This window comes from Ostrea edulis, chromosome 3 (genome assembly GCF_947568905.1).
Source record: "Ostrea edulis chromosome 3, xbOstEdul1.1, whole genome shotgun sequence".
NCBI lineage: Eukaryota > Metazoa > Mollusca > Bivalvia > Ostreida > Ostreidae > Ostrea > Ostrea edulis.
This window is the reverse complement of record NC_079166.1, coordinates 11106451-11134445: the sequence shown is the minus strand read 5'-3', so window position 1 is coordinate 11134445 and position 27995 is coordinate 11106451. Positions and strand designations below refer to the sequence as shown.

The 27995-nt window shown below is 35.5% G+C and overlaps 1 protein-coding gene across 1 annotated transcript; it reads left to right on the top strand.

Annotated features, from left to right (window-relative positions):
• Positions 1 to 314: 314 nt before the first annotated feature.
• LOC130053223 (coadhesin-like) lies at positions 315 to 27159 on the top strand. Its single transcript, XM_056160010.1, has 8 exons — positions 315 to 422; positions 24136 to 24270; positions 24500 to 24546; positions 24642 to 24833; positions 25423 to 25614; positions 25825 to 26016; positions 26681 to 26872; positions 26962 to 27159. Exons 1-8 carry the CDS (start codon positions 325 to 327, stop codon positions 27018 to 27020), a joined length of 1107 nt encoding a protein of 368 aa, XP_056015985.1. The 5' UTR covers positions 315 to 324; the 3' UTR covers positions 27021 to 27159.
• The last annotated feature ends 836 nt before the right edge of the window (positions 27160 to 27995 follow it).

Sequence of the window (27995 nt, the reverse complement as noted above, 5' to 3'; positions counted from 1 at the left end):
AGAATACATGATACATTAATCAAATTATATAACAACTGGGTGTTCTCATTTCTTTTTCTTTTTTACCTCCACCAAATTGCTAAACTACCCGCGTCATTCTATGTACATGTGACTTTTTGTGCAATGTTTATAGCACTAGATCTGTCACCCCTTTGATTTTTATAGAAATGCGCAATTTCGGACACATAATCAATCGTAAACACTCATATTTAGAGAGTCTCTTCGTATAGTATGTTTCCAGTTTATGACATGATTATAAAATATCTATAAAACTCTATGGTATAAAACCTGCATGTCTCTGTATTCTGATGAATTCGCTTCAGTATGAGGAAGAACTTCATTCTCATTGAACTGATAATTGTAATCTTTTTCCTTTCCTATTCCAATGCCGATTTTGAGGGAGGATCGGAAACTGAAAAGAGGTAGGGTTTTTACCATTGTAGTGAAAAGTTAGAAGAAAGAATTCCTTTGTTCCTCGACTACGTATAATACTAAATACTTTAAAATGTGTGCTACGTCATTTAATTAGAAATAAACAGGTGATAAAAATGAAAGTTGTTAATACAATAGTAAGCATACTATACTTTGCATGTAATCTCGGTTGAGATTCGGCTCGACTGAATATTTGGACTGACGCCTTCACAGAATCTCAGAGCAGTCCTTCATAATTTATGTCTGGAAATTTACTTTCAGCTTCGGCCACTTCTAGCAATTAATGTGCACTTAGGTGACACTGCTGTTCGCTTCAAATAAGTAATTTGGCTGTTATACTAACTCTTTATCACTATTAATGTTGTATTACTTACCATTTGGACATAAACATCCCAAAATGAAAACAGGCACTACATTTTCCATTCAAATGAAGATTTCCATGGCACAATATTTTATCTCCTGGAATTGAAGAGTTCCTATAGTCTGCTTTATCTAGTTACTGATACATCGTATCTCTACATACCTACTCGGATTTCGCTAATTCAAAAAACAAACTATAGGAACTCTTCAATTTTGGGAGATAAAATATTGCGTCATAGAAGTCTTCATTTGAACGGAAATTTTTTTGATGGCTTACTTTATGGAATTTACATATTTAGACGGTAAGTAATACAGCATTAATAGTAAAAGAGAGTTAATTTAACAGTCCAATCACTTATTTGAATCGAACAGCAGTGTCACCTAAGTGCACATTAATTGCTAGAACCGGCTGAAGCTGAAAGTAAATTTCCAGACACGAATTATGAAGGACTGCTCCGAGATTCGATGAAGGCGTCAGTCCAAATATTCAGCCAAGCCGAATCTCAGCCGAGATTAACTTTGCATGGTAAAATGAGGTATTATGGTTCCTCGATTAATAAAAGTGGATCAATTACAAATCATTTGAAGCTTTTAGATATTTTTGTATCATCCTTCACATTTGAATCCTCTTTGCAAAGTTTCAACTTCGAAGTTCTTTTTCTTTATATTAAAGATTTTTAAAATATAAAAGCATGGTATTATTTTACACAAAAAAAGAAAAAAAAAAAAAAAAAAAAAAAAAGAAAATTGTTTGGCTGTTTGATATGATTTCATTGTATGTTAACTTTACCGACGGCAAAAGTCTTATTTTGATTTTAAAAACATCAATCAGCTTTATAAACAAGGCTAACTCTATCAGCTTTATATCTCGATGGCGAATCACGTGACTAAGGCATGATCTATTATCCGGAAAAGGGGCGACGTTCCTTTCTTTTCTTTCTGTCAGTGTCTATATATTGACTACATTGAGTTGGCATGTTCACAAAAAATTTCAACTATTTTAAATACATGTAGGATCATCCGTTCCAGATCGTGTCGTTATACTATCATTTCATCATATTCTAATGGCTATAAACATTTTATCAGTTAATTGTCAAGGTTTGGGAGATATCGCTAAACGCAGAGATGTCTTAAATTATCTTAAAAATTTGAATTATAATATTTATTGTCTACAGGATACTCATTTCTCAATAGATTCAGAAAAAGAGGTAAAAAACCAATGGGGATTCCAATGTTATTTCAGCTCCTTCACAACAAATTCAAGAAGGGTTGCTATCCTTATAAATAATAATTTTAATTTTAAAGTCATCAAGGAAAAGGGGGACAGTACTGGGAATTTTCATATCCTTAAAGCACTTATAGAAAATCATGAGATTATACTCTGTACTATATACGGTCCAAATTCAGACACACCTGATTTCTTTGAAAATATTCAAGCTTGCATTGAAGAGCTGAATTGTTATAATATTATATGGTGTGGTGATTTCAACATTGTCTTAAACACTGAACTTGACTGTTACAATTACAACACAATAAATAATCCTAAAGCTAGGAGCAAAGTTTTAGAACTAATGGAATGTAATGGCTATATTGATCCATTTAGACAATTACATGAAACAACGACGTTATTCTTGGCGTAAGAAAAGACCCTTTAAGCAAAGTAGATTTGATTTTTTTCTTTTATCAGAGACATTGCTACCTGGTTTAAATAAATGTTCAATCGAACCAAGTTACAGATCTGACCATTCCATGATATTGTTGTCAATTTCTTTCAATGATTTTCAGAAAGGAAGAGGCTATTGGAAATTTAATAATTCTCTTTTGGGTGATAAAGGTTATGTGGATTGTATAAATGATGTTATACAGAAAGTGCGGAAACAGTATGCTGTACCAATCTACAATATTGAGTCCATAGACAACATTCCAGATAAAGATATTTTTTTTCACAATAAATGATCAGTTATTCTTGGAAACTTTACTGATGGAGATTAGAGGGAAACGCATATCATATTCAACATTTTTGAAGAAAAAAAAATCTACAGAGGAAAAAACCTTAATCGAAGAAATAAAAACCCTCGAGGAACATACATCTGAAGGAAATTTGGCCAATTTAGAAATAAAAAAAACAAAATTTAGAAAATTTAAGAAAACATAAATTACAAGGGCAGTACAGAAGAAGTAGAGCTAACTGGCTAGAAGAGGGGGAGAAACCCACACATTATTTTTGTTCTCTAGAATCTAGAAATTTTACAAGTAAAATAATTCCCAAACTAGAAATTGATGATGGGAATATAATAGTAGAACAACTTAAAATTTTGAAAGAAACAAAGTTTTTTTTTTTTTTATCAAAATCTATATGCTAATCCTGACAATAATAAAAACATTGAAGATTTAGATGAGATGTTCGATTTTAATGATATTCCAAAATTAACACACAAAGAGTCATTAGAATTAGAAGGCAAATTTACATTACAAGAAGTCTCTAAAACTCTTAGAAACATGAAATCTAACAAATCGCCAGGTTCTGATGGTTTCTCAGCTGAGTTTTTTAAAAGTATTTTGGAAACAAATTAGAAACTTTGTAGTGAGGTCACTTAACTATGCTTATGAAAATAAACTTTATCTATTACACAGAGACATGGTATCATAACTTTGCTTCCTGTGCAATTATTTATTGCGATCCAAAACCCCCGGAGAGGGTACAAGACTGTAACAAATAATACAATAATAAATTGTACATTTAAAATACAACAATACAGTTATATCATAAAAATGTGTTTCCTAAAGCAGTCGGAACAGTTTTCAATAATAAGACAAATTGCCCCAAAATAATAGCAAAGGGTATGAAATTACATTAAACGCCATTTTGATACATGTTATACACAGCGTCCTTGATAACCAAAGTAAGAATCATGAAATTTTACATTAAAATCACCTACAATACAGCTGACAGATAATATGCATACTAAATGAACATTATTTAAGGTTATAAAATCAGGGATGCATCAAAATACTTACTCCGTGCAGAGCCAAACACCTATTTCTAAATAAAAACATATTTGTCCCATGTGCTTTTTGGCGTACATCCGGGTGAGTAAATTTCTAAAGTACAAAACCAAAATGGTCAAACATAAAAATCCGGAATTGTGTAACACTACACTCCCCTCCTGATTTTACTAAAAATCACTATTATTTAAAGGTTTACCAAGAAAAGAATATTCCATACAGAGAATTAAGACACAATTAAAATGACAAAAATTGTGTCCCACATTTAAAAAGGAAAATTAATTTACAAAAAAGTCATCATAAGTCTGACAATTCAAATACTTGCAAATTTTTACAAACATCAACTGTTCAAAATGACTTTATTGAGTCACTGAGAAAGTAACAGCACAAGTTGATGAATTGGACGAATATATGTTTTCCTGTCCTTTCCAATACGAATTTGGACTTTCCGTACACGATTGTCCTCACTGGGGTAAATTTGCTCGACGATAGCTATGGGCCAACTATTTCTGTGTGCTTGGTCATCTCGCATAAGAACTATATCCCCTACTTTAAGGTCGCTTTCAACAGATGTCCATTTGCGTTTGACTTGAAGTCCGGAAAGATATTGCTCACGCCACTTTTTCCAGAACTCCTGTGCAAGATAAACAACATGTTTCCATTGGGCGCGATACGCATCTTTGATATTAAGTTCAGGTAGGTCATTAGGAAGAGAATCTATCTTCTGTGTGAGCAGAATGTTGGGTGTCAGTACGGTGGAATCCTCAGGATCTGACGAAACAGGAATTATGGGCCTTGAATTAATGATGGAACATACTTCTGCCATGAACGTAGTAAGTATCTCATGAGTGATTCCTTTGGAGTTGGTGCGCAATAACATTGCATCCAAAATTCTTCTGGTTGTCCCGATCATCCTTTCCCACGCTCCTCCAAAATGTGAAGCATGGGGAGGGTTAAAAACCCATGTCACACGGTTTTGGTTTAAGAATGTTCTCACAGAAGGGTCCTCTACAAAAATAGAATCTATCCCCATTTCTTGAGCAGCTCCAACAAAGTTGGTCCCTCGATCTGATCGAAATTGTCGAACTGGGCCTCTTATTGCTATAAACCTTCTAGCTGCGTTTATAAATGAAGAGCTACTAAGTTCTTCTACCACTTCAATGTGTATAGCACGACACACAAGGCAGGTGAATATTATTCCCCATCTCTTCGGATTGAGCTGACCACCCCTAGAACGTCTGACAACAACAGTCCATGGGCCAAAGGTGTTCACACCCACGAAAGTGAATGGTGGTGAAGGCGTAATTCTCTCCTCTGGTAAATCTGCCATAACTTGTTCACCAAATCTTCCCCTGAGTTTTCTGCATAAAATGCATCGATATATGTGGGAAGTAACTTGTCGTTTCATTCCTATGATCCAGTATCCTGATGTTCGAATTTTACCTTCCGTGAGGTGACGTCCTTGGTGTTGAACACCTTCGTGACAATGACGAATGATAAGCTCTCCAATGTGGTGCTTTCTTGGAATTATGACTGGATGAAAGTCTAATGCATCTGCTGCTTTATAACGTTTTAAACGTCCTCCCACGCGCAATATACCATTGTCATCTAGAATTGGGGTAAGTGGAAGAATAGCACTTGACTTTGGGATATTCCTCCCCTCCTTAAGAGCACTAATTTCCTTAGAAAAACATGACCATTGAACTTCTTTCAACACAAATATCTCTGCTTCTAACAGTTCATGGCTTGTAAGTGTTGATCCAAATGGTTTGGATTGTTCAAGTGAATTTGAGAAATACTTAGCCAATCGTTTCAAATGAGCAATTGCACGAAGAAGTGCATAGAGATCGGAAAATCTTTCAAAGCGGTGAACACCTAGAGTGTTTTGTGAAGCGCAAGTGGTTTTAGAAGCATTTATCAAGGGTCTGACTTCGATATCAGAACTTGGATCAATCAACTGATAGTCTATGGCAGATGTCACAGCTGAACTGATGTCATGTAAAAACGTAGGTCCTTGGATCCAAGCACATTGGGTAATGTCGGTTGCAGCAATAGATCGTGTGGCAATATCGGCTGGATTTTCTTCTGATGATATATAAGTCCATTGGTTTGGAGATGTTGACTGACGGATCATATCCACACGATTACTGACGTAGACATAAAAACGACGACGTTCGTTATTTATATATCCCAACACAATTTTACTGTCCGTGTACATAGTCGTGGAGTCAAGGTCAAGTGACAAGTGCTGAGTAACAGTATCCTTGATATTGCATGCAAGTACTGCCGCACATAATTCTAAGCGCGGAATGGTATGACCATGTGTGGGCGCTACTCTGGACTTGCCAAGTACAAAACTTATGTGATGGTCTCCATTAACGTCAAAAATTCTGAGGTAAGCTACTGCACCTATAGCCCTAGAAGATGCATCGGAGAATACATGTAGTTCTCTGCGGGTGACCTGATTGGACACAAGATTAGCGTAACATCTAGGTATGACGACTGATTCAAGGTTTATTAGCGATTCCTTCCAGTCCCTCCAACGTGTAGAGAACTCCTGAGAAAGTGGTTCATCCCAGTCGGTTACTGTAGACATAACATCTTGGAGAATGAACTTCCCTCCGATAGTCACGGGTGACACAAACCCAATAGGGTCGTATAAACTGTTGATAGTAGCTAATAGACCCCTTTTTGTGAATGGTCTGTCATTGCAATATACTCGAAAAGTGAAAGAGTCTTTGAATACGTCCCAACTTACTCCTAAGCTACGATGTAAGGATGCCTCACTTAAGTCTAGATTAATGTCGATGACCTCCTTGGCAAGGTCTTCCGTAGGGAAGGACTTGATCACATTAAGAGAATTTGATGATACTTTGTGCAACCGAATGTTTCCTTCCTCCTTCAAGATAGTCTGAGTACGAGAGAGTATACTAATGGCTTCTTCACAGGTGTCTACAGACATTAAAGCATCGTCAACGTAAAAGTTGTTGAGAACAAAGCTTTTCACATCTTCATCTGCTGTAGATACACATTTGCGGAGTCCAAATGTTGCCACTGCCGGCGAAGGACTGTTGCCGAACACATGTCTTGTCATACGGTACTCTATCATCTCCTGACTTGGTTCATTGTCCTTGTACCACATGAACCTAAGGTAGTTACGATGGTCATCGGGGACAGAGAAGCGATAGAACATTTGCTCTATATCAGCTGTTATCGCCACAGGGCCTTGTCTAAATCGCAGAAGAATTCCTAGGAGTGAGTTCACTAAATCTGGTCCTGTTAAAAGAACATCATTAAGACTGACGCCTCCATATTTTGCAGATGAGTCAAATACGCAGCGAATATTCCCAGGTTTTTTGGGATGATACACAGCGAAAAGTGGTAAATACCAACATTCAGTACTGGCATGCAATTCTGGTGCTTTTTCAGCATGTTCGCAATAAAGAATTTTCTTCATAAAGCCTACAGCGTGTTTCATTTTTTCAGGGTTTCGACACAAATTTGCATCCAACATGCGAGCTCTTTTCATTGCTTGTGGCTTATTGTTAGGAAGATATTGACGGTTTTGCCGGAAAGGCAATGGAGCTGTCCAACATCCGTCCTGACCTTTGTACATTTTCTTGTCCATAATTTCTAAAAATTGCTTGTCTTCATATGAAAGACCTGGAGTATCATCATCCTTTCTTTTCTCAAAGATGTGATCATTTGCAACATGCATGTTACTCATGCAGGGTTGAAACATTGTCGTTCGTCCATCCTTCAATGTGAAAGTTTTCATAACAGATATTTCATCTGGTTTGTGGCTTGTACCTAGACACACATCGCCAATTATGACCCAGCCTAGCCGAAGTCTTTGTGCAAATGGTGCATGAATAGGCCCTAGTCTCTGTTCAAGAATGTGGTGTGCAGGCAGCAAGTCTCGTCCTAAAAGCAAGAGTATCTGGGATTCATCTCTTATAGGTGTTATAGCGTCCGCTAAGTCACTTAGATGTGAATGTACTTTTGCTGCTGATGGCGAGGGGATTTCATCTCTTTGATCCGGTATCTGATCACACTCAATAAGCGTGGGTAGTTTCATCTTACATGATGAATCGAATGACTCAATGATAAGGTTAGAGCACCTACGGCCATACTCTGTTGACAATCCAGAGCAAGATGAAAGAGAATATGGCAATTCAGGTCCTGATATTCCAAAATGATCAAAGAGTGATGATCTCGCTAATGAACGATTACTCTGTTCATCGATTATCACATATAATTCAAGAGCACGGTCTCGCTGTCCATCTTGGTAAACTCGAGCAAGTAATGTTTTGGCACATGATCTGCTTGATCCTGATAAGGTTGTACACCTTGTGGTCACTTCATGTTCCAGTGGTTCCATAAACTGAATCCTGTCCTCATGTAAGGCTGTCGGATGAGTAGACTTACATATACCACATTTCACAGTTGAACGACAGTGTTTTGCTAAGTGAGGCTTGTGGCCGCAACACTTGAAGCACAGTCCTTTACTGGAGAGAAATTCCTTCCGCTCCTGTATTGGTTTTTGACGAAATTGGAAGCACTTATTTAGGCTATGAGATGTTTTATGCAAGGGGCATAGTGGTCCTTTGACTTCCTGTTCTGTAGGTATGTCAACTTTTTTCACGCTTACAGAGATGGGGCGTGTACCATATTCACTTTTCACTTGTTTCGATTTGTATGAGTCCTCAAATGCAAATGAAGGATCATTTTTTCGTCTAGCCATCTTTTCCAGAAAAGTCACAAACACGTGAAATGGTGGGTATGCTGTATCATTTTCCTCCTTGTATCTACTAGCCTCTGTAGTCCACCTCTCTTGCAACTGATATGGAAGCTTAGCTACAATCAAATTAACTCCTGCTGATGAGTCATATGATGCAAATAAGTTTTTGAATTGATCCTCATTCTTCAGTGAGTCAATCTCTACCACAATATCAACAAGTTCATACAGACGCTTGAAGTCTTTGTTTGTAATTTTCGGAAAAGATAACAGTTTCTGTTTGACGGAAGATTCGACCATCTCAGGTCGCGCATAACGATCTGACAATCTCTGCCAAATTCTGTCTTTAGCACAATTTGGGTCACTGTAATTTGCAGAGCGAATAGTTATTGCTGACTTCTTTGACTCTGGTCCTAAGTAACGAATAAGCAGATCTACTTCCTCTGCTGCACTAAGGTTGAGTTCACTCACTACATCTCGGAATGTTTTTTTCCAGGAACCAAATGATTCAGGTCTATCATCAAAATCATGGATTCTTTTCAGCAGCATATCTTTTTTCACAATATATTTCGAAAACTCGATGCAGATATTTTCCTCCCTCTTCACAAATGGTGTAGCTTCAGGGTTGAGAGGAGTATCATTTTTCGGCAGAACTCTGTTGGCATTCATATCTAGAGCACAATCATTCAGAGTCTTGTATTCATTAACAGGGTGATCCGCGAGAACTGGTACTCGAATTTGTGAAATGTTTGTTTGAGATAAATGTTCATGATCCTGTAACTGGACATCATGTACATACTGTCTAGTTCGCGTTTTAACAGTATTTGATAATTCAGGGTCACTCACACTTGAATTCGAATCTGCCACATCGAGAAATTCATCCATTGCACTAAGACCTTGCGCACATTCTTCTAACTGCCTTTCACTTTCAAGAATCTTTAGTTTGGCATTCAGATTTGCTTGTTCTCTAAGAATATCAGCTTCCTTTTCAGCAAATTTTAATCGAACACGAGCTTCCTCTAATTTGGCCTTTTGTTTCACATACAGGGAGCTGACATGTGAATGTGTTGATGACAAGTGTTTCGATTTGGCACTTAAGCGTGACTTAATAGATTGTGCCTTTGAATGAGAATTTTCCTTCCTAATGGGGGATGACTGTTTGTTCATGTTAGGTTCAGTAAAAACAGGAACTATTTTATCCAGACTTTCACTCTTCATGTGCTCTGTTTTAAGTGGATCATGTGTTGATTTCCACTCCAGTTCTTTTATCTTGTCATGAATAAAAGACATCAAAACTTCTTTCATGGAATATGCATTATTTTTCTCGGTGTCACTTTGCTCTGATCGTACACTGACAAGATAGTCACAAAATTCAGTGTAAACATTTAAATAATGTTCAGATTGTTGCTTAAGTTCATTTATCACTGCAACAGGGGGATAAGATACTGCCGAGGCAATGATAGAGTCCAATGTTTGTTGTATTTCATGTAATGAAAGTTTATATTTCTTAACATGACCTTCATAAACCTCAAGTCCTTTGTCTGTGAGCGAGCGTTGTTGTCGCAGCTCTGTTTTCTCAGAAACACCGCCGGATGCCATCATGAGAATTCCAGGGAATCCGTGAAGTTGGTTCTATTAGGATCTTGTACTGTGCAATTATTTATTGCGATCCAAAACCCCCGGAGAGGGTACAAGACTGTAACAAATAATACAATAATAAATTGTACATTTAAAATACAACAATACAGTTATATCATAAAAATGTGTTTCCTAAAGCAGTCGGAACAGTTTTCAATAATAAGACAAATTGCCCCAAAATAATAGCAAAGGGTATGAAATTACATTAAACGCCATTTTGATACATGTTATACACAGCGTCCTTGATAACCAAAGTAAGAATCATGAAATTTTACATTAAAATCACCTACAATACAGCTGACAGATAATATGCATACTAAATGAACATTATTTAAGGTTATAAAATCAGGGATGCATCAAAATACTTACTCCGTGCAGAGCCAAACACCTATTTCTAAATAAAAACATATTTGTCCCATGTGCTTTTTGGCGTACATCCGGGTGAGTAAATTTCTAAAGTACAAAACCAAAATGGTCAAACATAAAAATCCGGAATTGTGTAACACTACACTTCCAAAAGGTGAAAAATCAAGACAGTACCTTAAAAACTCGCGTCCAATAACATTGTTTAACACAGTATATAAAATAGCTTCAGGTTCTATTGCCAATAGATTAAAAACACATATTAGTAAACTTATAAATATAGACCAAACTGGTTTCATTAGCAATAGATATATTGGTGAAAATACACGGTTGATACATGTATATGACATTTTGCAGTTTACTGAAGAAGAAGAAATTCCTGGGCTTTTATTACTTCTAGATTTTGAGAAAGCTTTTGACACGATATCATGGGATTTTATTCAAAGTAATTTACACTATTTTAATTTTGGGCCTTCCATTAAAGAATGGATTAGAATATTTTATCACAATATTACATCCGCAGTTATACAAGGAGGTTATGTCTCTGAATCTTTCAATATACAACGTGGTTGTAGACAAGGCGATCCTTTGTCACCATATATTTTTCTATTTTGTGCTGAAATTTTAGCAATTATGATAAGAAAAAACAGTAATATTAAAGGAATCACTGTTAGAAATACTGAAAAAAAAAAATCTCAGTTGGCAGATGATACATCAGTTATATTTGACGGTAGTAGAGAATCTCTCCTAGAAACTGTAAGGACACTGAACAAGTTTTCTGAACTATCAGGTTTATGTATTAACTGCTCCAAAACTCATGCAGTCTGGATAGGTACTAAGAGATTTAGTCCAGAAATAATATATTCAACTCTAATTTTTTCTTGGGGTAATAGTAGATTTACTTTACTCGGTATTCTCTTTGATGTAGACTTGCAAAATATTCCCAAAATGAATTATGAACCAAAGCTGATACAGATGAAGGCAATTATCAGCCAGTGGAGTAAAAGATATCTAACAGTAATAGGAAGGATAACTGTACTTAAAACTTTGGTGCTACCTCTTTTAAATCATATTCTGATGTCTATTCCTAATCCGTCTGATGCTTTTTGTAAAGAATTAGAAAAACTCTTTTACTCCTTTGTATGGAATGGTCCTAGCCACCACATTAAGAAAGATATCATTACATAAACATATGAAAATGGTGGTTTACGAATGATTAATATAAAAGCCTTTATTGCATCTTTAAATTTTTTTTTGGATGAGACAATTAATCTTTACAGATAAAGGCTTTGAACTCTTCATTCCCAAGCTTGATTTGACAAAATTAACTACATGTGGAATAGATTATATACATGAGATTAAAAAAACCACTCAAAAATGTCTTTTGGATAGATGTCTTTAATGCTTGGATAGACTTAGTTCAGAAAGACAGCCTTCTTATAGAAAAGGCAAAAGGTGATGTACCACTTTTTTTTAATCCAAAGATTATGATAGGTAAAAAAACATATTTCAATAAAAATCTGTTTGAGTATAACATACAATATGTAAATCATATCATACATGAAGATGGTACTTTTTATACATATGAAAAATTTTCATCCATTTATCCTTGTGTATATATTAATCTTTTTAGAATTTATGGGTATAGTACAAGCAGTAAAAGCATGGATGAAAACAAAAAATAATGAAGGGGCTATATTTAAGGTATAAAATCCCTTGATTTTACCCAATATCTATAAATTGTCATGTTGTAAGAAATCAAAACATATTTATGATACATTGAACTATAACGATACTGAACCAATCTGTAAAACAAAATGGAACACTCTATTTGGACTTCAAGAAAGTGAATGGAGAACAATTTATAAGTTACCATTTAAGTTAACAAAAAATTCAAAATTTCGATGGTTCCAATATAGACTTATTAATAGAATTTTGGCTACAAACACTTTCCTGCATAAAATTAAGAGGAAGGATACAAAAAGCTGTACATTTTGTAAATTGGAAGAAGAAACATTGGAACACCTCTTCTGGGAATGTGTAAATGTTCAATCTTTTTTGGATACTTTGGAAACATATGTTGAAGAAAATACAAATCTACAGTTATCTATTACAAAAAGAAACTTTTTGCTGGGATTTCTTGATTCAAACAAATATATTCAAAACACACTTTTTCTGTGGTTAAAGTACTACATATATACAATGAGGTGTACAGAAAAGACATTAAGTATAGTAGTAGCGATATCTCATTTGAAAAAGAACTATGAGACCTTGAAATACATCTTCTATCAAAATGGTGAAAAAACAAAATTTGACACAACCTGGAATGGATGGAACCTTTTATTCAATTGAAACAGCCTCTTGATATATTTATTCTCTCTCTCTCTCTCTCTCTCTCTCTCTCTCTCTCTCATAATTTTTTTCCCTGTAACTTGAAGATTGATGCATATATGCCAACTTGTGTTGATATTACAGAATAGAAGAAAATAAAGAATTATAAAAAAAAGGGGGGGGGGAGGGGCGACGAAAGTCAATAATAAGGGAAAATTCACACAAGTAACACTTTTATCAATAACTAATTGTCATATTAACTTATATCATTATTTCAAGGATTTTTAAAAGAAAATAATCTATACTAGAATGGCAGTTCTCCGTGCAACAGAAGCAGAGAACATTGACACCGTTTTTGGCAGTCGAAAACGTTTTGACTGAAAACAAAAAATGTGTAATTATGGTAGATAATGACTTTTATGTAACGTGTTAATTGTTTATGTTCTATTGTACATATTTTGGTGGATAAGTAAAATAAGGTAAATATATGTTTTGTATAACATGTTAAATTTGTATCTTTCACGTTTGATGGATGTTGGGTATGGATTTTTTTTCTGTTTTAACCCCCCCCTTTTTTTTTGGGGGGGGGGTGCCTCATATTGGTATGTTTCTTATCATCGCTGTCTTGGGTGGAAATTTCCGATCAGGCAAACTTAAGGAGGTATGCTACACCAGAGAAATTTGACGTAGATGAAAAGTGGAGGATATATATAACAATATTTTGAAGTTGAAAATTTTCAAATTTACTTTATTTTGTCAAAAAATACAGTTTTAGTGGAAGGTAATCTGAATAAAAATTAAAACCCCTGATGGACTCGAACCTCCGACCTACAGGTCACCAGTCGGTATTCTAACCTACTGAGCTACTCGGCTAGGTATTTAAATGGAAAAGGAAAAGTCAAATATTGCTGATATCGATTTTTTCATCCATGTTTTTAAAGCAAGTCAGCCATTATGACGATGTAGAGTACGACCTTAAGATGATGTAATGTTTTGTTTTAGGGCCCTGTACTTAGCCTATTACATGTACAGTGTACATGGATGACTAATCACAGCGCGCCGTTAGGACGCTTTGGTCATTCCTCTTTGTTTGCTTGGAGTGCAAGTAATTTTCCTTGTGTACACAAATACTTAAGCAGTCATTGCACTCCAAGCAAACAAAGAGGAATGACCAATGATACCCACCACATCCTCCTTTGTTATGCCACTTACTTTGATATGTGTGAGCTTTTTTATTTGTAAAACCCACCTTATTTGATTACTATGGCATGTCAAACGTTGCAATATTTGATCTTTTCCATTTGTATTGTATAATTTTCCATTTGTATTCTTTATTTTCCATTTGCATTGTATAATTTTACATTTGCATTGTATAATTTCCATTTGTATTGTATAATTTTTCATTTGTATTCTATATTTTCCATTTGCATTGTATAATTTTTCATTTGTATTGTATCCAGGGAATGTTTATTTTGATTTGTTACGAAGGATTTCATTAGTTAACGTTACTGATGTACCACAAATGTAGACGTGCTTAGGGCCACATCGTCGCAAACCACGGTTTTGAGTCCATACACGCTCGAATAGAAGCACCCGTGGGTAACCGACGATGACAGGGCCGTAGCAATGACGGTTCTTTATCGTGCCAACGCCTGTGCAGCGATACGGAATATCTGTTTTTAAGGTCATTACGGAAAGACCCGTGATTCTCACTTTTAAATGCCGAGTGTTTGGCAAAGGAGCAATCACTGTCTTTGTTTATGTCTTAGGTTTGATGTGGCAATGACAGTAACGGTTCTCGAACTCACGACCTCTCGCCCACAAACCAAGCGATATATTACTGGCGGCCGTTTCACTAAACGATCGTAGATCGTAAACGTAGACTTAAATGTGAACGTAGCACGTAAGACCGTTTCACTAAAAGTTACGATTTGCGATTTACGATCAATATTGATCGTAACCCTACGAGTGGTCTAGGGCTATCGTAAGTGCTCCTACATGCACGTAAATGAGCAATATGGCCGCCATGCTGGCCCGCCTGAGATCATTTTGTGGTAGTATTTACCTGACTGAGTTTGTTTATACTTTGGAGGAAGGACTTGCAGTCTGCTTTTGCACAAAAATATTGTTCAGTCCGAGACCGAATCTTAAATCAATATCAAAGTTGTCCTTCTTTGTTACGCACAACCACAGAAATGCCACAGGGGTGAGTGAGGGGTCAAGCCCGTTTTGGGCCCGGGCTCTGTGATACCACAGATATAGTAAATTCATTGTATCACAGAGTTCGGGTCCAAAACGGGCCTAGCCCCTGTGACCAGTCTGCTGAAGTAAATGTAAAGGCAATGAGTTCATTAAAAAGTGAGGAGGGTGTGTGTGTAGTCCATATATCAAACTTTGCATGTAATGATAACGATAACGGTTGTTAGAAAAGTAATATGGGGAGGAGGGGGGTGGGGGTTATTGCTACATGTGCCTGCATCACCGTTAGTGCATATGTATATTTAACATTAGGCAGAATTCAAGTAATTCTCATAAACATGTTCAGAAATTAAGTTTCTTTAGAAACAGTTTATTTAAATCCGAGACGTTGCGATTTGACGTACTCAGCTATTTATTTTTTTTTCTTCGTCGGATCAATACCTTTGATGCAACTGAGTAACTGCATAATACATGCACATTCGAATGATAAACATTACAAATTTTAAGGAAAATATGATAATAACATGATTTGGTAATGGGAGAGGGGTTATAATCCCAATTTTGCAAGTGGAACGTTTCTGTAGTTTTTTGAAGGTCGTTAGAAATTAAACATACAAACCTAGACCTATATGTTTTAATTGTTAAAATTGTATAAGATAAGATACAAACCTAGACCTATATGTATACACAGAAAAGGGATGGGTCATTATCGGATCCTTGGGGTTCCGACCCCTTGTTATAAAGTGCAATCCCGTGGGGATCCGGGTTAGAATAGGTCCTCAGTACCTCTTGCTTGTCTTAAGAGGCGCCGTCTAAATGGGGCGGTTCTTCGGATGAGACTGCAAACACTGAGGTCCCGGCCGTGTCACGATAAAGATCCCTCCCTGCTCAATGGCTGTAAAGCGCCGAATATAGGCCCAAATTTTGCAGCCCTTCACCGGCAGTGCAATATCAATAATAATTTTCAATAAATGATCTGGAATATACATCATCACGTAAAGATGGAAGTTAGCATATGCTTACATGCCTAAACGGAATTTTTTTTTTATATAAAATACAAACGCACGAGGAAAATAAATTTCAAGTCAATTAAGGAACAAATTGAGCCCATGATTTCTTTAAATCTTATACAAATAAGTGAATAGATATGTCATTAGTGTTATAACGTATTTTACAACAATGTTTAAACGCCGGAGTTCATGTATATATCCATGGTTTGATGCAGGATAAAATTTCCTATAGGCCTACTTGTGTGCAATTTGATTTTCACTTTATTATCTTTTTTTTTATCAATATCATTTCATTTTCTTATTTTTTTTTTTTAATCCTTTGAACATAGCTTACTTGACATTTAAAATTCTAAAATGTAAATCTTTTGTCATTTCTTATATCATTTTTTCCAAACTTTTAGTTACATAAAAAACAATAGATGTTTTGCACACTCTAACGTCATGCTAGGTCAAAAGGTCATAGGGAAAAAAAAATCTTAAATCCGGGTCCTTTGTCAATGTGAAACAGCGAACGACGACGGCTGCTCACCAACATTTTACGGGTAAGACATACTTTGTTTAAGCATGTAAGATGATAAAAATATAACATTCGTAAAAAATACACTTTAAAGTTACCACTGAGAGTTGCAGATTAGAATGTTTCATTCACATTTGTTTAATTTGAGCTGGTGAAGTATACATGTAGGTTGTTTATGTCTGCTCGCTACTTTCACTTGCAATGTTTTCTATCGAATTACAGTCATTAGCTCTCTAAAATTAACCCAGTGAAGTAGTACATTGCATAGAGAAGTGTTAGCAGTTCAATAATTTTATTGACAATGTGTCTTTTTTCTTTTAAAATGACAAAGTCGTTTGATTTATCGGCATACCCCCTCCCCCTTCTCTCTCTCTTCTGTGGTATGCAGTACTGAGTAGTAAATAAGTTTGAACCTATGAATTAAGTCACCCCTCACACAATTAAGGATTTTGAAGTTTGGATTGAATTAAGTTTTACGAGTTGTTTGGTTGTTTTTTAAAGTGTCTATCGGCATCATTTTCGTGCCAATCATTTTCAATATTCGCACGACGGTCGCGCTTATATTAGAGCTCCTATCCGCATGATATTCTTTTCCCAATTATAAATTTCTTCTACTTGCCCATGAGACAGAGTGAGAGATATATTTCATTTGTATGATTTTAAATCTTATAAGCTTCTGACAATTAAAAAAAAAAAAAACCGAGATGTCTACACAATTATTTAATTTATCTCTAACTTTGACAAATGACCAGTTCAAAGTTCACTTTTAGGTATAACATATGTAGGCCTATATATATTAAAGCTAGAAACTTTATTGCAAATAATAAGGATACTAATTATAAACCAGGCAATTTAGATTCACCACCCACTACCCAACTGTTAGTCTATCCAATTTCAGCAGTCTGATTTAAACAACCGACTTCTCTTTGCGAGTATAAGGAGAAAGGGTGTGTAAGACAAGTGTAAGGAAAAGGAGGGAGGGGATTTGACGATTCTAAGAAAGGAGGGTTTGTATTAGACGAATGTAAAGAGATGGAGGTATATTTGACGAGTGTAAGGAGAGAAGGGGGTTGGAAAAGCCCCGAATTATTCCTGACTTTCACTAACTATATAGACTACAAGTGATTTTCAAAATTTGTCGTCGTGCGTTTAATCTCGCCCCCCCCCCTTTTTTTTTTGTAAAATTTCCTTTTTAAAAATATTATCTGTATAGATCGTAGTAGTTGTCAATATTTATATTTTGTACCCCCCCCCCCCCTCTCCTTGATAAGGGATGCTATGATGTGCCTGGATAATACTGCCGTGATTTGTTGTAATGCATTATAATCTATTTTCTTTGTAAAATTACCATTAATAATGAATACCCCCCTGCCCCTAAAAACATCATAATACAATGGGTCCAGTAGTCGGTAGAAGGGTAGACTCTATTATCGAAATTTTACATTTTTGTACAATTCAGAATTAAGATTTTTAGTGTAAAAATGATTGTTTATTATGAAATGGAATCTTCAAAAATGGGTACGAAAAGCAACTTTAGTGCCAATAAATAGTTTCTCATAGAAATTCTAGAAAGGAACTTTTCCATAAAAGATATGCTAAAGTAAACCTTTGGTCATCTTTATCTATTATGTAAACAAATTCTATCATAATATAAGAGATAAATCATTAAAAACTTTTGGGGGAAAAGCATACATCGTTGATTTGTCAAAAGGCTGCGTCCATGATTACGTCGTTTTTTCCCCTATGACCTTTGACACGCATATATAATTAGGTAATTAAATATGGCGGCACCGAGTGTGCAAAACATCTATTATCCTATCAATTGTTTAAACATTCTAGGAATTTTCTTTACGTTACACTAGAGATCGGGCTCAAAATTTCCATTATTTTTGTTGACAACTTGCATGGGTTACTGCAGACGATAAGGATATGTTTAAAACCATGAGAAAATAATGAATGGTTCCCATTCTTTCCATGGTAGGATTAATTTTTAATCTACCTCCAAAGAGAAAAGAGTTCTAAAAAGTCAGACGTAAATCGCAATCGTAAGTGTTACGACTACGATAGATTTCGTGAAACGCTCGTATACGTGCGCGTCGATCTACGATCGCTTAGTGAAACGGCCGCCAGGTCCTGGACTAGTTATTTTTTAAAAAACGTACTGCTAGCTAGCTCTAGTAATGGCGACCCCCCCCCCCCCGATCATTTTTAAAAAAAAAAACTAGAACTGTCCAGAAAAGCATGCACATTTTTATTTAGTCAGAATTCAGTAGATTCGGGGGACTTAATTCGGCCCTTGGGTCCCCACTAATTGTTAACATCGAGTTTGGTTTGTTACAACTATTCAATGGATTAATCATGCGCGAGATGTTGAAGAGGTAACGTTTCGCGGGAATGTACCGTATTTGCTAAGTGTAATAGAGTATCCCCCCCCCCCCCCCCCCATTAATTGATCGCTTTTATGCGTCTAATGTGATCAGCATATTCAAACTAGTCTCCTATTTAACCACTGGCTGATCTAGATAATTCTGAACGAAACGATGCAGTAAACTGCTGGATGTCTGGGGACTGTCTTAAGATCCCTAGTGAGTCCAGTGCAAAGCCTTAGAGGAGGGGGAAGGGGGGTTGCAGGGGAAGGGCGAAGTCAGTGGCGGATTTAAGGGGGGCGCAGCCGGCGGACCCTCCCCCCTCAAAATTTCCAAATTTAAGGTAAATCTTGGTATCTTGTTTAGAAAAATGTATTAAACAATAAAAGAAGCAATAATTTCTTCCATTCCCGGAGAAATAAATGACAAATTCTTTTAATTTCTTGAAGTACAAGTTTTATTGAGAGAACTTAATTTTTCCAGAAACCCTTAAAATTTGCGTCATTTAACTAATTTCACTTTTTTAAAAATGACATATTTCAAGCCCTATAAAATCAGTAAAATCCTATCCGTAACCGCAATTCCTGGATCCGCCCCTGGAACAAGTGCGTTCTGACAAAATAAAACGTACATGCATGCTTTTTTCGACATCTATATATGAAATATCATTTTTCTGAAGGGAGGGGGTCTTCCGGCGCAAGATTCCTCATTGCGAGCTACATGTATGTTCAATTAGTCCTTATATGGAACCGATCGCGGTAGTTCAGTGATATGCCCTTTGGTTCGTAACCGTGAAGTTGCATGTTCGAGTTCTACTCGTGTCATGGCTGCATCAAACCTTAGATGTAAATCACTCAAAGTCAATAAAAGCGTGCAATCGATGTCGCCGGCACTTTATTAGAAGATAAGCTATATCAAATCATATATTTTGTGTGCTATACATTCATGGACCCATAGCCTCCCTAGGCATGGTATACATTTTTATTTCCCCTTTACTTATAAACTTGGTAGGAAACGTAGATACCCTAATTTTGTAACATACGTGACTGTCGCCGACTCAATTTTTAAAATTGAACAAGCAAATATAAAAATCTGAGAGCGTGTTTTTAATTGCGTTAATATCATTTGTATTTCCTAAAATTTCATTCAATAAAAGTTGAACACCTTTTGTGTATGATTTTAAGCAGTGGTGTATATATTACTCCATGTCGCCAGATTATATTATGTGATCATAGGGTCAATTAAACACCCAATGTATGGACAAAGATTTCGTATTATCTTTATGTTTTTGATCTATTTTGGCGCTAAAATATTCAAAAACTTTGGGAAAATATTCATCAAGCGATATTTGGATATGGCATTGAGAAGAAGTTATCATTATTCTCAAAATTTTGCATTTCGATTTTAGAAATGTAACATACGATACAGTGAACTTTTTATGAAAACGTATTTGCAGAGCAAATGTTACCCCTTTTATGAAAATCTCGTAGTGTACAGAGAATGAAAATATAAACATTTCTTTTGCAGAAGTCATTGGTTGGTCTCAAATTTGACAAACGTGTCAAGATGTAACATTCGTGATGTAACATTCGTTACCGAGAAATTAATTAAAGGGAATGATATAACAATTTCCCGCGTATTTTTGCTCTCTGTCTGCATGATGTGGTATACGACATGAACATCTACTATGAACATTTGAGTTTGAAAGTCAATACGTGTTAAACTTTGAGAATTAGGATTAATTTTCTCTTACGGTAAGTACTGTTACAACAACTGCAATGTTTGATATACAATATTGATTAAGCAAATGGAATGTTTTGGTCTGAATTTGTTCTTCTGATATCAAAGAATGTATATCGTATTCCAAATATCTCGAAATTCCTCTGGTGTAAGATTTACATTGAATAGAACGCTGGTAACATACGTTACTCAAAGTAACGTATGCTACTTAATGAAATGCTTGATTAGACATCAAATATTGAACTACATATTGACAAAATATCATCATTAACGATATGTCTGTTGAATATCAACTATGTTATGAAGAAACAAATGTGTTATTGTTCCCGTATTCACTAGCATATACAGATATCCTCTGCAAGAAATACAGGCCATGTTTTTCTCTGCTACTGTCTTATTTATGATACATGTAAATATGCAACTCTACATTTATCAATTTTCTAGAATTCAGCAACTTTTCATAATATATCTTAGAAATTATGGGATTTATCTCTGATGACTGTTCTATGCAATCTTATAGAGAAATCATTAAAAAATATTTTGTCTGAGTGTTGTCTGTTATCAGAAATTCCGTTACGTAATATTATTCTACTTGTTTTTAATTATTTATTTATTTTTTCAGAATTGGCGCTTGTGAGAGCAGAAGTACAGAATAACTACCATGGAAAAAAAAGGCATTAAAACATAAGAACAACCATGAAAAAATGTTTTAGAAATAATATTATATGCTCCCCTTGTGGCAATACTGAAAAGGTAGAATGTCTGTAAAGACAGTGAAAATAAAGGTTTAACTACCGGTCAAAGGCTACCATAATGATACATGCAAGTTTTGTCTCTCAAAATACTTATAAGCAACTGGTCATTTGAATAATTTTGTATGACCTTTGACCTTGTGACTTGAAATCCAATGGGGGTCATCTATTCATAAGGGGGCACCAGTGTTTCAAGTTTGATGTCTATCAAGGAAAGACTTCTCAACGGACAATAGCTTATGTCCAGAGTAGTTTAACCGTTGTCCTTTTGACCTCAAAATTAATAGGGGACATTTATGTCTTAAGGTTCACGTTAAATATCCATTCATAACACCGCGTGGTGGATTATACTTACAGTTTCTATGGAAAGGTATTCCAAAATAAGCAACAAAAACATAAGATTCGGTTTACATTTAATCAAAATGTTGGGAAATTAAACATTTTCTTTATATTATTATTGTAAACAAATTGTTAGAAATGTGTAAATATGTTTCTTTCCATTTTTTGAATAGAAATGATGTGTTTATAGTAATGAAAGGAAAAATAAGAAACATACGTTACTTACATTCTTTATTATAACAAAGAGCAATCCAGGTTTCAAAATATGTGTCTGTTATTTCTATAAGAATCATGAGCATTTATATAGCGAAACATCAATCTTTTACTTTTGTTTTAATCGCATATTTATTGCAAATTAACAAATTCAGAAGAAAAGACACATTTGGTAAAATTTTTTTGCTTGTCTACGTTATATTTCTATTAAAATTGGTATTTCCATTGAATTAAGTGATGTTATAATTTTGCAACATTAATTGTAAAGAATAACTGATGATGACATCGTTTTGGCATAATATGTTCATGGATGTACTGTTGTGTAAGTGTTGAAACATACGTTATATAATTATAGCGCTACTTCATTTACATACAAAAAAGCTATCGTTCTATATCTATTGCTAGTCTTTTGTTTTCATGTTTCATACATATTGAACTGTTCGAGAATATTTGTTAATCAATTTTATTTTCTGCCATTTCAAATATATTGAAAGTGATATCTAGTCGTTTATTTTGCGCTCTTAAAATCTTATTGCTGACTTTTACAGCAGATAATTTCTTGTTGTGTTGATTAAATATTTTCTTTGAAAACCTGTATTTATTGTCTTTCGCAAATTAGAAAAATATATGTTCAGTCAATTCCAATACAAGTTATGGAATAATACATGGAAAATTAATGTTTATCTTACATATTATCATGTCAAGGACTCAGTAACGAAGGTTACATGTGAGAAAAATCTCGAAAAATATACCATACTTTGACCTACTGTAAAAAAAAAAAATCTGTCATACCTAACTTGAAACAATTTGAGGTGAGAGTTCAACAGATATTTACCATTAATAAACGCATGTTACCATATATATTTTGAATGATCGATAAACCATGATTTTGAAACCCTCAATTGCACGCTTTTATTGACTTTGGGTGAATATCGACAGGCGTTGACACGTTAAAGTACCCCCAATGCTACGCCACTGTGCCCATACATGTAGCATAGTAAGTCTATTTGTGGTACATCATCTGCAGCTGGTGACGGCTAAATATAAGTGGGACCTAAACTAATGAAATCCTTCGTAACAAATCAAAATAAACAATCCCTCGGATGCAATACAAATGAAAGATTTTGCATTGCAAATGGAAATTATACAATGCAAACGAAAATAATATATAATACAAATGGAAAATATAGAATACAAATGGAAAATTATACAATACAAATGGAAAATATAGAATACAAATGGAAAATTATACAATACAAATGGAAATTTTACAATGCAAATGAAAAATTATACAATGCAAATGGAAAATATAGAATACAAATGGAAAAGATCAAATATTGCAACGTTTGACATGCCATAGATTACAGGCAGCTCTATTTCGTTATGTCTTGTAGGGGGTCAGATTGCATAATCATACCTTTGTGATACATATGTTCTTGTATTTTTGTTTTCGACTCATTCTGACCCCCCACTAGTTATTCTGTTATATAACTTCGTCATTTTCAAAATAAATGACATATTTTCAATTCTCATCACTGTCCTGTTTTCACTGCCTTTATCAAGTAACAAGCAAAGGCTACTTGGCAAGTCATATCAACTAAGGAACATGAAAATTGTCAATGTTCTCTGCTTCTATCGCACGTAGAACTACATTGTGCCATTTAAGTATACATTTGTTCCTGCGATAATCCTTCAAATGTTGATATAAGTTATGTGACAATTTGCTATTAATAAAGGTGTTACTCGTTTGAATTTTCCCTTGTATTGACATTCGTCGTCGTTTTTCGGGTAATATATCATTACTAGTTAGTTACTGATAAAGGTGTTACTTATTCGTTTGAATTTTCCCTTGTATTGACTATTGCAGTAATTTTCCCGGACTATATCTTTGAAAGATATATAGTTATGAGATTGATCACTATTCGTTATCTTCACCTTTATAAGAGTTATGAGATTGATCACTGTTCGTTATTTTCACCTTTCATAGTACATATATGTAATCTGGAACGTCTATAATGAATTCGATTCTGGAAAAGAAACAGAGGAATAATAAAATAATAAAATAGACAGTCGAAAGTCATTTTTCCGGTTTATCGGCCTTGTTTTCAGGTTTTTCGTATTTCTGTTTCAGATCTTCACGGAGAGTTTGGTGTAATCCACGGACAGGATTACGAATAACAAGGTGTATATCATGGACGAAAATAAAGAAATACACGTACAGGAAATGTGGGTTTTGGCTTCGGAGAAGGTGTAAATCTGGGACCAAGTAAGTACATGTACAACAAGAAAATGGAAAGTCCAACAATTGAATAACCTCTAAATGTCATAAGAATGATAAGACGATGTGATCTGTTTAGATTTCCAAGACTTTACTGGAGGTTGTGCTATCTCTAATTACATATGTCAAACCTTTCTTTATCCATTTTACTGGCATAACGCTTTACTATTTTATTTTTGCATTATGAATTCACGTATTTTTTCTTATCTTGTCACAGATATTACTGGATATCAAAGTCTAGATGGTGCACTAAAAAATGCAAAGGTAAGCATGATGTATGTGTGTAATGGAATGCTTCGTATAGATTGTCTATTTAGTCTCGTCATAGATATATAAAAATTGAAATGAACACTTCTCAGTGAACGGGGGATGGAGTGCATGGAGGGGCTGGAGGGGGTGGGGAGCGTGTTATGGAAGTTCATGCGTCGGACATCAAACGCGGTACAGATTAAGGACCTGTACCAGACCTCGTCCATTAAACGGAGGACGCTCTTGTCGTGGTCCTAACAGACAGTGGACGACACGGTCTTGTAAACCAGTGAACTCTATAGGTAATGTATGCAGTGATTGAGAGGCATGTGAAATCACGTCCATTGTTTGTTTTAAAAAATTTAACCTTGGCCATAACTGTTGAACGCTTACATATAGTACTAGGGCTTTCATATTTCTTGTGACAAGACCAAAATGTTTTACATCATGACCTTTACCTTGACATTTGACGTACTTTTGAAAAACTTTAACCTAGTTCATAAAGAAAGGCGTGAATGGTTAGCAATAAGGCTTTCATATTTCACGTGTGTATTCCTTGTGATAAGACCTTTCTTTCGGTACCATAATGACTTTGCTACCATACAGGGGTATCGGTAATTCACAAAGACATCTCTTGTTTTCTCTAGATCTTGCAATCTTGTAAACATCTGGAAATATGCAAGATTGTTTGATATGGGCATTTTTGTCTTACTTACAAGCCTAGACTAGATATAATCGATTTGACTTATCGGCGCAGACTCGCACCTTTGATTCGTAAATAAACTTACCAGAATTAATTTAGAAGAATTAGAAGAATCAAAACTGGACCATTCTAAAGTTTAAATCCACAAAATCTCTCGAGTCGTTGAGTTTTCTATCTTTCTTTCTAAGTTAATGGGAATTGGGGTTCTTGGGGGCATTGGAAATCCATCGGTACATGCTCAAAATCGTGCGGCAATGGAAAACAAATGTGGGCAAGAGAGAGAACCTGTTCTAACCCCGCTCCTAGATGTGGAGGGAAATCATGTCCCGGGACTTCCATCTCAAAGCGATACAAAAAATGTTTAGTACAGAAATGTGAAGGTAAGCATGCAATACTAATTACGCATATGCATATTTTGACTTTTTCCACGTGTTTTTAATTTCTGATTTATTCGTAGACCCTTGTTGTTTTTCATAAAAAATGGACGTATATTTTATGGTATGCATTGCCTTATTTCATTGAAGTTGAATATTTGAGCCATTGAATTGATGGTATAAGAAACAATTAGAGTTTTACCAATGCCTCTACAGTTGACGGTGGTTGGAGTGCATGGGGGGCCTGGACCTCGTACAAGACGTGCTCCAAAACGTGCGGAAGTGGTCAGCAGTTTAGACATAAAGTTCGATATTGCACAAACCCCCCACCTTCCAATGGAGGAAAAAAGTGCAAAGGAAAGGACAAGGAAAAAGATTACAATATATGTAACGTTCATCACTGTCCAGGTGCAGTATTTTTGGTATTCCAAGTACATATTACCTTATATTTTTTGTCATTCAAATCTAATGCTAGCCTGCTGGTACTGTGAGCAACTTTTAAGTATCACATGATGTGAGTAACTTCTATGTATTCCAAGTTTCTGTTTCTGAAACGTGAGGACATACAGAATATCCCAAATAATTTATTATAGAATTTTATAAACGTTTTGCAAATGTTTGAATACAGCTAAAACCCCATATCCACCACAAATGTTTTAATATTGCTAAAACCCCATATCCATCACAAATGTTTTAATACAGCTAAAACCCCATATCCACCACAACTTTTCCTTACGGAACGGCCTGTAGTTTTGCACTATTTACAAACCTTTACTTGAACATTCAACACATGAAAAAATACTACCCCAAAATTGAAATCCTTCAGAAACGTGTTTTTTTTATTGGTGCATTTCATGTTTTAATGAATGATTTACATTGTTAATTGATTAAATAATAGAAAATGCCACGTAAACACAGCAAAACCCTCCTTTATTTGACGCGTCCAAAAGTTTAGGTAACCTGTGATCTTAATGCTTACACGAGCACTATCATGGCAGTAAAGTCATCACCTTACGATTAAAATGCTTTACCAAGAGTTACTACTTAGATGCATGACACATACTTGCTTCAGTGGATGGGAAGTGGAGTGAATGGGGTAGCTGGGGCCACTTCCGGCACTGTTCCGAGACCTGTGGGTACGGAGTGAAGTATCGATACCGTCACAGAGCTTGTAACAATCCTGAACCCAAGTATGACGGCAAGAAGTGTCCGGGCTTACTGAAAGACGAGGAGTTCAAAAGATGTTTTCTTCGAAAATGTCCAGGTAAATTCACCAGAGTGATAAAATTTAAATAAATAAAAAATGACCATGTCTAGAAATATTTTATTTTTGCTCTCGTCTTTTCATTGAAGACAAGCGTGTTAATGGAAAACTCTCCAAAACATCCGGGAAGTCAGCAAAGCAGAAGTAAGGCTGTAATGGTACTCCTATTTACCTAGGTTCTCCGGCAAGGAAATACCACAGAAAGAGGATGCCTTAAAGTTTGAGAATTAGAATCCCTTATCACATTTCTGTCTAATGTTTTCATGATGTATAACAATAAAGTTGGCATTGAATGATATCTATTACATGCACAAAAAATATACAATACGTGCAAGTGACTGGTCAGGGAAGCTCGCTGGTTTTGGGCCTTCGTTTCCTGACCCACAGATGCCATGGCCGCGTCAAACTAAAGACGTAATAAGAGTACCAGAGACAGTATACATGCAATACCCCCGTCACGAGCTCATGTATTTCGTGTTGAATTACCTGTTTAATCCTGTAGGGGCCTCCGTGGCCGAGTGGTTAGAGCATTGCGCTCAAAATCACACGGCCTGTCACCTCTGTTGGCGCAGACACCAGTGCGAATTTTCTGAGGTAATCAACATTAAACACGAGTGTTGAAAAAAGCAATAGCTTTCATTCAAAATAGGGTCCGTGAATTCCAAAAGTCTGGTAGATGCTCATCTCCACTTTATTACTTTTTCCTTAGCTTTAATTGCTGTCCGGAGAATTTTAAAGAAATCATGCATCTTTATTATATAAGCCATAAAACCTACATAAGCACCAGATCATCGCTAGCTACGCCCACTGAGTCCGGAAGTACCTACCCTACTACCTCTATGACGTAGCGTAAACGGAGAGAATAGGCGTGGTTTGCGATGATGCAGATCCCCAGCATCAGGAGTAATGAAATATCCATACCTTTAGTAGAAATTACACCTGTATTTTTCACTATGTTCTCTGGTTGTTTCTTATCCAGGATCAAGATGAAACACATTTTTACTATAAATGTACACGACTCGTAAAACCTCGTCTTAGCACTAGGACACTACATATGGGCCATTACTTTCATAAGTTTGGTATATTAAGCATATCTCCTTATTATTACTAAACACTCAGTTAA

What these genes read in the sequence shown, in the direction of transcription:
- LOC130053223 (XM_056160010.1), top strand. Translation starts at nt 325, where the DNA reads ATGAGGAAGAACTTCATTCTCATTGAACTGATAATTGTAATCTTTTTC. An exon ending in GGATCGGAAACTGAAAAGAG is followed by an intron (nt 423 to 24,135) that starts GTAGGGTTTTTA and finishes TTTCTGTTTCAG; the next exon opens with ATCTTCACGGAGAGTTTGGT. An exon ending in TTTTCTTCGAAAATGTCCAG is followed by an intron (nt 26,873 to 26,961) that starts GTAAATTCACCA and finishes TTTTCATTGAAG; the next exon opens with ACAAGCGTGTTAATGGAAAA.